We start from the raw sequence: 15,543 nt of genomic DNA, 5'->3' as shown, positions 1-15,543 counted from the left end.
ATACAGATTTATTTACTATAGGCTTCCTCAGTCTTTCATTGCATATTAAAATGCAGTGTTCATCTTCTCTTAGTTGAGAAAGTATTTAGAAAAGAGGCGAGAACATATTAAGATTTCACATAAAAGTGAATTCCCAGCTTCTCTTATAAACTATAAGATTTTACAACTCTCCCCCAATTCAACTTGACAATAATTCCCTAGACATGTGTTTGAGGAAGGCACTAAATCTATCACAGTCTCTTCCCTGTCACTCCTGAACTTGGCTTCTAGAGGCATTTAATATAGTTGCCTTTAAAACAGAAGTGCTATGGACAAAGCAAAGGCAAAGTTGCAGAAGGCACTCTCATAATGTTCACTGAATTGTATGGACACAAAAACCTACGTAAAATAGAATGAACGCTTGAACCAGGTAGTTATGGAATACAAGAAAGTTCACAGTGAGTCATTAAGAGTTTAGAACAGCTTATAGAACTGACAGAAGAGGAAATGACTGGAAGTGGGCAGTAAAGGAAAAAGGATGAATTAAAGATCATGTTGACATTTCTAATCTGGATAACTAGAAAATCACCCACATGCAAACAGGGAACACAGGAGGGGAGGATAACTTATCTTCACATATGTAATTATAACAGCATCTTAGCTGGATTGATAAAGAGATTGATGAGCTCTGGATGAGTTAATTTTCTAGGGAAAAAAATTAATCCTTAACGACTTAAAACTTATTTGAAAAGGAAGACACATATTCCCTTGCTTTCATGCATGAATGTACAAAATTACACACCATCTTTTGTTGTTCTACATTACAAATATAATATACCCAGTGGATGATGGCCTATGGTCAAAAGGACAAACATCAACTATTGTACAACACAGCAGTACGATCAGAAATTAATGAGGTAAACATCTGGCCCATCCTTCTCTGAGTTTTTCTTAATACTATGAATTCCCCCTTCGCTACTCTTAGTTCATTTGTCAACACTCCACAGCTGCTTCTTTAGACTTCAGTCTCATACCTCTTGCTTTATAAAAATTGTTAACAATCATGTCTTTCTTTTCTCCCATACTTTTAAGTACTTCTTGGATCTAACACCAATGGGGTCATGAGTTTTTGTTATCACTGATAATAAAGCATCATCCTTTCTCAGTTATGAAAACCAATGAAGGTTGGGAATGTAGCTCAGTAGTAGAGAGCTTGCCTAATAGGTGTGTGAGGTCTGGGGTTTCCACCCCAGTACCACAAAAACAAAAGAAAACCAACCACACAACATCAAGTTTTCAACTCTGCTTGAGGACTTTTTATTGTTTGTTTTGTTTTAATTCTCATTCATACCTCTGCTTCCTCAACAATTTAGCTAAAAAACCATTAGGTGAAATCAAGCAAGTATCTGCAGAGAGGGTTGGGTAGAAAATAGTCATAGTCCAAGCAGGGTAAAGAGTATGTCCCAGGATTGAGGGAACAGCCTGAGGCAAGGAATCAGAGCCAGGTGGAGAAGGAGGGTTCTCTCCATAAAGGAATAGCTCGGTAAAAAGTGTTTCAGAGCCTAGCAAGTGAGGGCATTCATGGGAGGACAACCTGAAGCAAGCTGCTGGACCCCTAGCAGGCTAAGAAGGCATCCCTATGTAGGAAATGGAATGGAAGCATGACCGAGTGTTGGGGGCAGCAAAGGTGGGAACCAGATGGGAGAGCTACAACCCAAGCAGGATGAGGGCATTCAACACATGGGGTGAGATGGGCAGGGACTGAACAAATAAGAATAGAAAGTAAATACATGTAGGATAACTAGAACCAGGGTTTTCACTTTTAGAAAGGAGGGACAAACAAGAAAAGAGAAAAAAAGGAACCAGATAGTGGTATGAAGTCATGATTTTCAATGTATGTAGATATACAGATATACAGCAGATGGGGGAGCTGGTATTAACTCTGTGGGCCTGGGAGCACAATGAACACTTGGGATATCCAGATATTGGTTTCTAAGTACCATTCTCCTCAAAAAGGAACTGAGGCTCCTTATGGAAATGGCTGATCCAGGGATCAGGCAGAAATGTAAAAGACGAACCTAAAACATCTATGTCAAAAAGTAAGAAGTGTTCAAAAAATGATGAGGACATGCTGAAAGGTCCTAAGACTTATACTATAAGGCAGGAAGATCTCAAGTTCAAGACCAGCTTGGGCAACCTGACAAGACCCCTATCTTAAAATAAAGAATAAGAAAGGCTGGGGATATAGTTGAGGTGGAAAGCTTGACTAGCAGGTGCAAGACTCTGGGTTCAATCCCCAATACCATTTTAAAAAAATAAAATTGGATGAAAAATAGAAATAAAAGGACATGGAAGTCATACAGAAGGAGTTCCCACTAGCTAAATTTTGAACAATCTGAACACCAGAATAAATGAAATTGCAAACTGTGAGCCACTGAATAAAATCAGAATCCATGAGTTCATACTAAAACAAATAAACTGAAAATTTTATAATATTTATAGTACGGCCTCACAGAACATTCAGTAATTACAAAGATGGAAAAAATAAATTTACAGTAAAGCAGCTCAGAAGACACCATAGGACAATCAAAGTTAACATCAGTAACAAGTAAAAATGAAACCATGCAAACTCTGCTAGAATACAGGAACCCAGTTTCACCTTTGTTATAATTCTGCCAAGGACACATAACTCAAATCTAATCATGAAGAAACACCAGACCAGCTGAAATTTTGTAAAATAACTGCCTTGTAAATGACAATAGTGTTGACATCTATAGATTAAAAAGTCAAGGAAAAACTTCAGAATGTTCTAAATTGTGTACAGCAAACTAAAAACACAAGGCAACAGAAGGCAACCTGATTCTACACTGGATCTTTTTGTTAAAAAAAATACTAAAATAACTGGAAAACCTTGACCGAAGTCTACTGTGCCATTTATTTAAATAATCCCTTACTAAAGAACATAAGGATGTCACTAATTTTCTCTACAACAAACAATGTGGCAATTAACATCACTTTATCATTCTTTGCATTACTAAATTACTGCTTCCATGGAATAAATTCCTAGCAATCAATGGGATTACTTGGTCATAAGCATGAACATTTTATTTTTAATTTTTCTAGCCTTCTCAATACCCTTGCCCTACTCTGCCGGGTATGTTTATGTCTCCCTCTAGAATGGCAGCACAAAGAACTAAACAAAATGCTTGAGATGTGAGCTGTCAGAGAAAACAACAGGATTAACATTCTGTTTTGAGCAGCAATATTGTATATGTGCATGTGTGTTGTATATATTATGTGTATATATACATATACTCGTGTTTTCAGACTGCCTTTTTAAAAAGTTTGTACCGATTTATAACACTTTTAAATTTGTTCAATTTAACAATAAAAAGATATCTCATTGACTTTTGTTCTATTATTGGTAGGCTTCTACATGGCATGGAATAATAAGTATATTTAGATATAACGCTAGAAATTAAGATTCTCTAGAAAAAGTCTTATTTGTATAGGTATGAGTCATGATTGTCAATAAAATATAATATGAATCAAACATTTAGAAAACTGAAGTATTCAAAAAAATTTTTTTATTTGTTGATGGACCTTTATTTATTTTTACGTGGTGCTGAGGATCAAACCCAGTGCCTCATACATGCTAGGCAAACACTACCACTGAGCCACAAACCCAGCCCAGAAAACTGAAGTATTCTGAGGCAAGATGATGATAAAGAAAGAAAGTTGGCTTTAAAATTAAAGAGCTAAAGCAAAACTATAAGCTAATTAAAACGTGGTACATGTCAAAATGTCCAAAGGTATAAAAACAATCCAAGTACAACAGTTTAGGAACATCATATAGATTGCTTTATACAAATGGCCCAAATGTTACCAACTGTTAAAATTGGCTGTTACTCATCCTATTCATAACTGAACTCTCTTTTTTTTCAGGTGTTAAGTTAGAACCAAATTTGGGAAGAGAAACATTCCCAACTGCATTCCCATTCTTCCCTTGCCTCTGCTTCTCCCAGCCTCTCTAGCCTGCAGCCCTCTCTCTGCTGGAATAAACCACTCCATGCAGGTCTTCCCAGCTTCTGGACTACACTGCACAGCATGCTGCTGTTTACCTTTGGGAGAGTTGGTGGCAGGGGGTGCCCAGAGTTACACCACATTAGACACAGGCAATGTCTGTTATCTGGACTGTGAAGATGTGTGGTATGACAGAAGGTGAACACTATTGACTAATACTGTACATACACTGAATCTACAAGGTAGTAATACTTTCTTCTTTTAACAGATGAAGAAAGAGAGAGGGTAGTCAACTTATCCAAAACACACAGCTAATCAGTGACACGGTGATGAGGACTAAACCTCAGGCCTGATTGCCTGTTCCATATTCCTAGCCGGTATGCCACAGTGCCTTTCAAAAACTTCAGCTGATTTCACTTTTTATCCCAAATCACTTTTTTTTTAACCACGGGTAACACCATAAACTGGTTAGTTTTCATCTCGAGAATCAATAATTGATTACACATCTTCTAATCTTAAAAATATGTGAAGACAGTTTCCTTGGTTTGCCCTAAATCTTCGCTTAGCAGCCCTAATACCTTCAAATGCTCCGCATTTCTCATAAATCACTGATTAGAATAGTTTTCTCATCATTCCTAGTTTCAGTCCACTAAATGAACTTATTTGGCCATGTCTCTCTTTAAGAGCTGTACGAAAAACTAAACATAATGTTTGCACTGTGAGCGAACCAGCAGAGAGTGGGACTATCATCCCACTTCATTCTAAACAACAAACATCTATTAATGGAGCCTTCTGCTTACAACCACATAAATTTGATGATTCATTATGCTTGAAATCAACTAAAATTCTCATAACCTAGTCACATACACTGCTAAGCCATTCCTTCACCCATCCTACACTTGTTTAATAGCAAATCTTGTAATTCACCAACAGTAACCAAAACTAAGTAAAACAGGAATGTAAACAAGGCAGCCTGGAGAATACAGTCAGGAGACCTACCAAGGAATAAGCTGTTTGCAAGTATTTCCGTAGCAATATTAGGGTGCTATTCACTATGTATCTGTTCTCATCATTAAAATAGTCTAGAGCTTCCACAAGCCAAGACTGATTATATGCCATATTAGATGGCTGGTTCTTTTGCCTACATATAAAACATACACACATACATTTTCACCATCTGCTCCTTTTCTGTCCCCTACACTGGTATAGAAATTCCTAAATCAAACAATTTCCTTTTAAGAAATTCTGGTGGATGAACCAAAAACTATTACCCTAGGTAAATGTATGATTACACAAATGGTATGCCTCTACTTCATGTATAAACAGAGAAACAAGATGTATCCCATTTGTGTACAATAAAAATAAATTTAAAAAAAAGAAATTCTGGTGAACATACTTTTTTCAACTGTGATTGATTAAAGTGACATAAATATGGGGATTTCAAACCACTTTAACTGAGGATTTTATATTCAAAAGAATTCAGAAACTAAAATGGGAATAACAAGTAGCAGAGGTATTGACTAAAGACCCAAGGGAAGACATAAATATCAAAACAGAATAAACCAAAGTCTTAGAACTAAACATGAGTCAATGACAAAAAGAAAAAAATCCAAGTTCTGTGCTGTTCTAAAGTTAGCAAAATGGTGCTTAAAGGAGTTTGAGAAACACTTAGCTGTGATCAGTGGAATAAATAAAGATGTTTTAAAACTCTGTCCATATGCTAAGCATCCAAAATAATCTGTATGTAATCTGGAAGATTACATACCAAACTGTTACCACTTCTAAGGAGTGTGAATGGGGAAAACAGATGAGTTTTCCTTTATTTTGTACAAAGGTAATTTTTTAAAAATTAAAATATGTATTACTTTATGCCATAAAACACACACAAACAAAATTTCTATGGGACTCTGGTTGGACTCCTACAGGAATCAATAATGCTACCACATAAAACTGGCAAACTGGCCTGGTAATGGATGGAAGAAAACACACAAACACATCACACTCACACACACATAGACTGTTAATATTTTGGATAACCATATAATTTACAAAACCAGAAAATCAGTACACTCTAGAGAAAGAACAGGGGACCCAATGGTAATTGTACAAGGAAACACATAACTGGTACTATTCCAGGTATTGTGTAATAAATACAATTATTTAAACCATCTACCTTATACTGAGGGAGAAAAAGAGCTTGAAATTTTCTACTAAGCCAGGATTAATAAAGAAAAATTGCGGCATACTCATTGCTTGTTTAGCATGTGACAATCTTTAAGATCTTACGTTAGTGATCTAAATAATATTTGGGGCTTGCATGGCTTTCCATGAACTTTGGTTCCTTTTACTCTGTTTCCCATGAGTCTTCCCTTTCCACATTAAAAGAAAGATTTTACATTTCTCAAACAAGTATTTTATTTATACAGAGGTTTACAGGATTACAAACATCTGAGTTTAATCAACTCAAAGCATTTAAACCAACCTTAAGTTATTTCACTTGTCTTATAAACACACTCCTATGGGTGGGAAAGGCTTGGAGACAAGCCCCAAAGCCAAACAACCACCCAGTAGCCAGGTCTTGAGCTCTAGTGAAGTCAGGACATAACACCATGGAGTTAAGTGGCTAAGGCCTTTCTCCCTTAGTCTGCCTTTCTTTAGTGACATATGTTTCTGAGATTTTGGTGGTAGTTCCCAATTCTGTAAACCTAACATAAAAATTCTGAAGTCTTTAACAGAAAAGTAGGCAATTATCTGCATTACAAAGAATTCCACTTCCAGAATTTAATTCTAGAAGTTAATCATTACAGATTTCAATTAAAAGTATACATTGTTTTTCCTTTTTCAGTAATCGTATGACTGAGGCTTACTGGGGGAAAAGTGCATACCTAGCATAAACCAGACCCAGATGGAGTTATCTTACCAATCAGAATTTCAAGCCTGTTTCCACTGTTAACTGTGTAGTTTTCAATTACTGATTCAATAAAAACTTACCAAATACATACTATATTAAGCACTGTTCTGAATACTGGAGACATAGTAACAATCAGGACCAAAAAAATCTGACTTATACTCTAGCAGGAGAGATGAACAATACACAAACAAATATACAGTATGCCAGACTGGCACAGTGAATAAACCATCAACTACAAGAAAGAACAGTGGTAAGAAAAGAAGGTAAGGAAAGTTGAAAGTACAAGGTGGTATTGTGTATAGGGTGGTCAGAAAAGGTTTTGATGAGTTGTTATTTGACCAGAGACCTAAAAAAAGTATGAGAGCCAGTCATGGAGGTATCTAGAGGAAGATTGTATCAAAGAGATGGAACAGAAGTAGTACAATTACTGTTTCGTTTTGTTTTTGGTACTGGGGATTAAAGCAAGGGGCATTTTACCAGTGAGTTACATCCCCAGACCTCAATAAGTTGCTGACACTGATCTTGAACTTGGAATCCTCCTGTCTCAGTCTCCCATTGCAATTACTAAGTTTGAGATGCATCTGAGACATGGGAAAAGGAACACTGAGGAAGCTGTCACAATTAGGAGTGTGGAATTCATGCACAGGGCAAAACTTGAGCTACTTAAAGCAATGAAACCAGATAAGAACACCTAGAAAGCAAGTGAAAAGAGAAGAAAAGAACTAACAGAACTCAGGGTTATACAAATTAAAAGAGTGACCTAAGAAGGGGTTAACAACAGAGACGAAGGGCTAAGATTGGATAGCTCAGTGGTAGAGTGCTTGCCTAGCACATGTGAGGCCCAGGGTTCGATCCTAAGCTCCAAATAAATAAATAAATCAAAGTATGGTATTCCTCTACACCGAAAAATATTTAAAAAAAAAAAAAAAAAAAACAGAGACTAAGGAAGAGGGCAAGAAAGTATTGTCTCAGGCGTGAAGTTAAAAAAAAGTATTCCAGGAAAGACATGATCAGTCATATTAAATTCTGTGGAAGGTCAATTAAGAAGGCTATTATTTGACTCTAAGACTTAGGAATGTGGATATGGCATTCAAAAAAAAAAAAAAAAATAACACAAATTCTTGGAAGTAACAAATTCTTTGACATAGGAATCCATTGCCCCACCCTTGAGTTTGAAATTAGATATGTGAGTTGCTTTGCCAATAGAACTCCAGCAAACAGACACAAGATCAAGTTTGCAAAGTGCTTGTACACTGGGGCTTCCCCTCTTTTTGGATATTAGGAATTCTTTTGCCGTTATCAGCATGAATATGCTGGAGATGAAACAAATGCTCATCACCCCAGCTAGCATGGCCAACAGACACTACAGACGTCATCCTAGTCAAGAAAGTCAGCCAGGTCAGCCCAACCAGAACCAATCCATAGAATTAAGGACAAATAAGATGATTTTTATAATAAGTCACCAAACTTTGGTGTTGTCTGTTATAAAGCAAAAGCTAAATGATAAAGGGGAGGATCCTGTTAACAGGTAAGAGCTATTTCAATAGTGTAGTAGGCACGGGAAGCTGACTAGAGTTTTGATTCAAAATGAATGGATAGAAAGAAAGGAAAATGATGTTGACATTAGGTTGACATCAACTCAGTTTTGGGGGCTTCTCTGTTACACTATTTACTAGATGTTCCCTACTTTCTTCCAAAGTCCTAGAAACAATTATGGTAGCATAGTGGCAAAGTCCTTTTACTGAAAAGCCTTCTTTGGGGCATCCAGTTACACCTAACCCAGGTACACATTCCACACAAAATACAAAGGATAGAGGGGTGGGGGAACCACACACTCTGCTGTTTCACTGGCCTTATGTTTTGCCAACAAATTGTACTCTATATTCACATGCCTGTCGCTGAAGACTGCACACACATAGACAAGCATTTTTCTTTACAAGGTACCTAACCATCTCTTTTGACAAGACTTGATGTGCTCATTACTTTCCATCTTCCAAGTAAATTCTCTAAGTGACCAAGAGATGTAATCACATTACATTTGTAAAATTTTTTAAAAAACAACTTTTTAAAATGTCAATAATATGTAAATAACTTACTTGGCAATCCGCAGTTTCCCTACTTCACCTCTTCCAGGGGCTTTAGCCCATTGCTGTGACAAATATTTAGGAACCTAAAATGAAATAAAACATTTTACAGATGGTGAGTATGAGGTACCCCAGTATTATATAACTTAACCAGAGATAAATAATTAGTAAATGATAGATCCAGGATTCAAACCCAGGAAGCCTAGCTCTAGGATCTACATTCTTAACCAATACATTATATTGTGTCTATGATTGCATTCATGCAATTAGAAGGACTGTAATTTATAAAGGAAAATAGAATAAAATGCTGAATCTCTATTATGTACCTTTCCTTGTATCTTTTAAGAAGTACTTTAGACTCTGAAATCAGTACATATCTTTAAGGTTATCTTATTATGAGGAATAAATAAGATACTATATATAAAGTTTAAAGCACAATGCCTTATACAAAGCAAGTAGTCAATGACTGTTAGCGTCATTATTTCTCACAATAATTTTGGAATGATAACATGAACATGAACACATAATTGAGCCAGAGGCAGATGCCAAAGCTGGGAAGAAAAAAAAAGAATCTGTCTAGCAAGATTTCATTTTTAAAAGATCTTTTAAAAAGGGAAAGAAAAAAAGAACCTATTAATTAAATAAATTGCAGTATCTTGAATACAGTAAAAATTCAGAAACAGAAGGGTAAGAAGATATTTGTTCAGTTATGTATATATTCTTCACTCTAACACTTACTGAATTACTACTGTGTGTCAAACAATATGCTAAAGGTTGGGAAAAGAGGAAAGAAGAAGGGAGTCAACAGTGTTCAAGATCATGCTAGCCATTTCATATCCACTATCCTATTTAATCCTTCTAATCACACTGCAAAATCACCATCATTCTCCTCATTCTACAGATAAGAAAACTGAGTCTAAGAGGGTTGAAACAATATAGTTAGCTGTCATACACAAGGCTTGACTCTAGTTTGATCTGATGTTCTCTTACTGCCCCACACTGCCTTTCCTAAGGACACCAACAATAAGAAGAATATGTAAAAGATCTAAGGGAAAAAGAGCTTTGAAGATTCTACATCTTAACATGTCAGCTTCACTGCACACTACTCAAACAAGCTTAAAGGATCTGGCAAAATCCTTATGGTAACTGTATCCACCCATTAGGTCTCCTTTGATCATGGGTGACAGAAAACCTACTTAAAGAATATTTATTGATCTAAGGCAAATAAAAATTCCAGAGGTAGATTTAAGGTCGTTTGATTAAGGGCTCAAATATTGCCATGAGAACTCTTTCACCATCTCTTATCTCTTTTCTCCTCCACCCCATGTTGACTCAATTCTTGGACAGGCTGAAGCAGTACTGAAAGAGCAAAAGTCTCCTTCCCAAAGTCTCTTGTGGCACTTACTTCACGTGCCCATCCTTGGGGATATTTTCACAGGCCAGCCAGAATTCATAGTATCTTTGGAGAGGGGTAGTCAACAACATTAGAATCATAAAGACTGGAAACAGGGAATAGTCCCTATAAGGAAAATCCAGGTGCCATTACAATGTCAAGATAAGTAGATACTGATTAGTAAAAGAAGCAACAGGTGGTGCTAGGAAAACTGGGTACCCATGTGTAGAGAAATGGAATGATATGTAAGGTCCAAAATAATGTAATATTAGAAGAAAACACAGGAAACAGAAATATGCCAAACTAAAAATTTCTGTGCAGCAAAGAAAACAATCAACAAAGTGAAGAAACAGTCTGCAGAATAGGAGAGAAAACTGCAAACCATACATCTAGCAAGGGGCTAACAACCAGAATAGATAAACTAAAAAAAAAAAGCCTTAATAACAAAAAAATCTAATTGTACATTTGGTAATAGAGCTAAATAGATATTTCTCTAAAGAAGATGTACAAATGGACAACCAATATATGAAAAAATGCTCAAATATCACTAAACATCAGGGAAATGCAAATCAAAACAATGAGATATCACCTGACTTTAGTAAGAAAGGTTACAACCAAAAAGACAAAAGGTAAATGTTTGAGGATATTGTGAAAAAGGAACCCTTGCACCCTGTTGACAGGAATGTAAATTAGTACAGTCATTACAGAAAACAATACAGAAATTTCTCAAAATATTGAAAATAAAACTACCATATATATGATCCATCAATCCCACTCCTGGGTATTTATCCAAAAGAAATAAAAGAAGAACATGAAAGAGACATCTATACTCCTATATTTACTGCAGCAGTATTCACAACAGAAATGGAATTAACCTAAGAGCCAATCAACTGATGAGTTAAAGACAATGTGGTACATACACACAATGGAATACTCCTCAGGCATAAAAAAGAATGTGACAACATGGATAGAATTGGAGATTATTGTGGTAAGTAAGCCAGACAAAGAGAAACAAGGACTGCATGATGATATTTACATGTGAAATATTTTAAAAGTTAATCTCATAGAAATTGAGAGAATAGTAGTTACCAGAAACTGAGAAGGGCAGGGAAGAGGGATGACGAAAGTTCAACTGAGGATGAGGAAAGGTACTGATTCTCAGTTTTGAGTCAGAAGTTCTAGTGTGCTATCTGAAGAGTGAAGTGACTATAGATATCAATTGTGTACTGTATCATTTCAAAAAAGAAGAAAGGATTTTGAATGTTTTCACCAGGAAGAAGTGATAAATATTTGAGAAGATAAATATGTTTAATTGATTTCACAAATGTATACATGTACTGAAACATATGGTACTATATAATATGTACAACTTTATGTTTTTATGTATTTGCTTAAAATTCTAATAAAAAATGAGAAACAAAAATGATGAGGAAGCAAATGCTCACAATTAAATACAAAATCTGTACAAGAACTGTTCAACATCAAATAAAATCTTTAAATTCTTCGACTACATAAATTACTACTTTATGGCCTCAATCTTGACATACTACCTAACAAGTTAATCCTTGCTTCTTTGTCTTTGATTTTTAACTCCAGAGAATCTTCATGTTAATTACTCTGATGCAAAGGGAAAAACTACCTTCTCTAGAAGCAGTCCACCCTACCAATCACAAGCCATATTCCCTAATAAAGACATCAGGGAGAAGATGGCGTCTTTTCTTTATCATACTACTAGGCAATGGTTCTAATGAACCCTATTTCCAGATCTCTAAGGCTTTCCACAATTTGCATTTCAAATATTCCTTCCTTAACCTGTATTTCAAGCAGCCAATCTGACGATCATCTCCTAACTTCTTAGTTCTTTTCTCAGTACTTTGATTCCAATAATTCTTCCATCTTTTCAATTCACTGACTAACATATTCTTACTGTTTCCCATCTGCTTAAGCCACACTTCCCTCTTTAATGGGCCTAGATTTCATGGCCAGTCATTATAATTATAATCATTTCCTTAACTGTTCCCCCCACTGCGTGGCCTGGCAGAACCTTAATCCTTATTAAACTCTTATCTTCCTCAAACATTTGCACCTAAGCAGCTGAAGAAACATAATCCTGCTAACTGGTCTCACTTTAAATACATGACATTAAGCCCTGGGTGATGTCTAGCAAATTAAACACATCTCCCTAGTCAATTCACTCCCCTACTCCAGATGATTCAAAAGTTCACTTCTCAAAACTACCACACCTCTTCCTTTCCCCTCCCTCTGATGACCTAACTTCCTCTTCCACTAAGGAAAGACAAAAGAACACTGCTCTATCTACCACTTAGTCACAGTTAGGTATTTTTACTGTTTTCCCCATTTTAAAACAACAGATGAACTATGGCTAATCCCTCCACTTGTGCCACTCCATTTCTCTTCCTGTCATGTAATCAAGGACATCTTTCCTTCAATACTACCTTTTCATTTCCATCAGAATAATAAAAGCAGCAAACAGAGTACATACTAAATGTGGCAGGAAAACTAAAATGGCGCCTAATGATTCCCCTATGCTAATATCATACACTTGTGTAATCCATTTTCCTTAAGTGTGATCAGGACCTGAAACTCATGGCAAAGGATGGGATGTCACATCTCTGATCAGGTTACATTAAGACTGTGGCTTCTGTCTTGCTTCTCTCATTTCTTTTTCACTCTGCATGCCTTGATGATGCAAGCTGCACTGCTGGAGAGGTCCAGAAGGCAAAAAACACTAGGAGCAGGCTCTAGCCAAGAGCTAACTAAGAATTAAGACCCTCAGCCCAACAACCCATGAGGCACTGAATTCTGCCAAAAGCCACATGAACTTGGAAAGATCCTTCTCCAGTCAAGACTTCATGTGAGAATATGGCAATGGCTGGCACTTTGATTGTAGCTGTCAGAGACTCCAAAGCAGGAGACTCAACTAAGGGCATGCCAGGACTCCTGATCCACACGAACTATTTAATCCTCACATAATCCTATTATTTTCTCTATTTTACAAGCTAGGAAACTGAGGAACAGAAAGGTTAATTGCTCACACACCTATTAAGGGAAGACTTTATAATCCTTTTCATCCATGGTCCCATTTCTCTGCCCCTCCTTATAGCAAAACTTCTTGAGAAAGTTCCCCATGTTGGACATCTACACCTACCCTCTCTTAAAGTGATATGTATAGCCCTTACTCTCCTAAACTGCTTTGGCAACTCTGCTTCATCAAATAGATAGTTCCTCACTACTACTCACTGAAGCCCTATTTCTCCTAGAGTAAAATCAATTTAGGGTCACTGTAGTGGACATTACAACTTGACATCCATATTTTCCCTTTAGCATTGAAGATCTACTCCTCCAGCTGCTGGGAGTATGGCCAGCAGACAGTCCTCTGCTGTTGGCACTTTTAAAAAAGCCTGCCCTGGGCTGGGATGTAGCTCAGTGGCAGAGTGCTTGCCCAGCATGCTCAAGGCCTTGGGTTCCATTCCCAATCACTTATAAACACACAAACACACAAAGTCACTCCCTGAAGAGAAACCCCTTGCCCAAGGTCAAGCCGTCCTCTCAGAGCAAACCACATTCCAAAATCAGTGGGCGCAGGGTACAGTTCATAGCAACTAAGGACAGCTCTAGAGGGCTCCCTGTGGAATCAGCCTTGGCCCTCACTGAGGCTGCACCACACCCTCTGCCAGTGATGATAAAATTCTTTCCTTTCAGAAGGTGAACTCCAAGAACACTCCTGAATAAAACTCTACATGCTAAACTCCATCTCAGAATCAGCATACCAGGGAACCTAATCTCCGGCAGGCACCATTTACTTTCCTGCTTTCTTGAAGTTGAAGATGCTGCTGACAACATCAATGAAACATAAATGAAGACCCCACCCCATCTGAATCCCACATTTGAATCTTCAGATAGAGTAACCAGTAAAAAGACTCCCCCCACCATTATTGGTAGCATAAACTTTGCAGTCAAACAGACCTAAATTTAAACCTCTAATCCATGCTCATGTGAGATGATTAACCTAAGTCTTCATTTTGCCTCTGAAAAAATACAAATTGACATCTACTTCATAGATTTACTTTGTAATATACTTGGTCCACACAAAATTCAAGTTCCCTTTTCTTCTATTATCTGCAAGGCTTTTGCTCTATCACCCATTCCAGTTTCACCTCTCCTTAGTATGTCTTTCTTTTGGTCACCAATGTCCAACTATTTGCCCATCTGTTATGAAATAAAAACTGAGTTGGGCAGCATTCCAAAAATACGGCTCCTGTCAATACCTAATACCTTCACATCTCCAATCTCAAAAAAAAAAAAAAAAAAAAAAAAAGTATAGCATCTCTTACCATCCAAGCCCCAGTAAAATATTCATGACTTAGAAAATCCCCCCTAATAATCTTGCCAGTTTTAGCTCCTCCTCTACCCCATCATGTACATCATGTACATTACTGCAGATGCTTTTTCCAGAAAGCTAAACAGAACTGTGCTAAAATATTTTTAAACATCCAATTTTCTAATCATGATTTGATACAGGGTGTTTAATAGTGGTTTACCCAGTTGGCAACCCAATGGTGGCACAGACTGACCAATAAAAGGTAGTACAAACTACCAGAGACTACCTCCCTGACCAGGCAAAAATTGAAGCTAATATATGTTTTGGCAGGTAATGGTGGTAAAATTCAGTAGAAGTCAAGCCCTTGTCCTGGAGCTGCGGAGAAATGACCCAGGTAGACTGGAGGGTGGGTAGCAAGCAGAAGGTCACAGTCGGTGGAGACACCTGATCCACACAGTGCCACACAACCCAGAACCCAGGAGCATCCAGATCCACTGACCTCAACCTCTTGCACTTCCTTGCCAGAGAAGAGAAAACAGAAGTGGGGCAGACCTGAATGAAAGTTCAGACTCAAAAGGTTAACCAACAGCGTTAGTACTTTCTACACCCTGATTAGCATAAATTTGGACCAATGGTGTTGACCCAAGTTCTACATAAACCGCTGGACTAACACACTCAGGCAGCAACTCCTATTAGGGTCCCCTCTTGCCCCTACAAGAGTTCTGTTTCTATTCTTCACACCTGAATAACACATCTACTCTTGCCTTCCATTGTCCCATGAATTTCATTCTTTGGATATGAAAGACAAGAA

General features: G+C 37.1%; 1 protein-coding gene across 1 annotated transcript in view; it reads right to left on the bottom strand.

The window, feature by feature from the left end:
• GTF2F2 (general transcription factor IIF subunit 2) overlaps positions 1–15,543 on the bottom strand; it is a 155,472-nt gene that overhangs the window by 123,623 nt on the left and 16,306 nt on the right. The window contains exon 2 of the mRNA XM_079137009.1: positions 9,010–9,083. Within this exon, the coding sequence (XP_078993135.1) occupies positions 9,010–9,083 (74 nt within the window). The remainder of the gene's footprint in view (positions 1–9,009; positions 9,084–15,543) is intronic.

This window comes from Sciurus vulgaris (genome assembly GCF_902686455.1).
Source record: "Sciurus vulgaris genome assembly, chromosome: 4".
In the NCBI taxonomy this organism is placed as follows: Eukaryota; Metazoa; Chordata; class Mammalia; order Rodentia; family Sciuridae; genus Sciurus; species Sciurus vulgaris.
The sequence above is the reverse complement of the archived record's forward strand: the minus strand, read 5'-3'. Positions and strand labels throughout refer to the sequence as shown.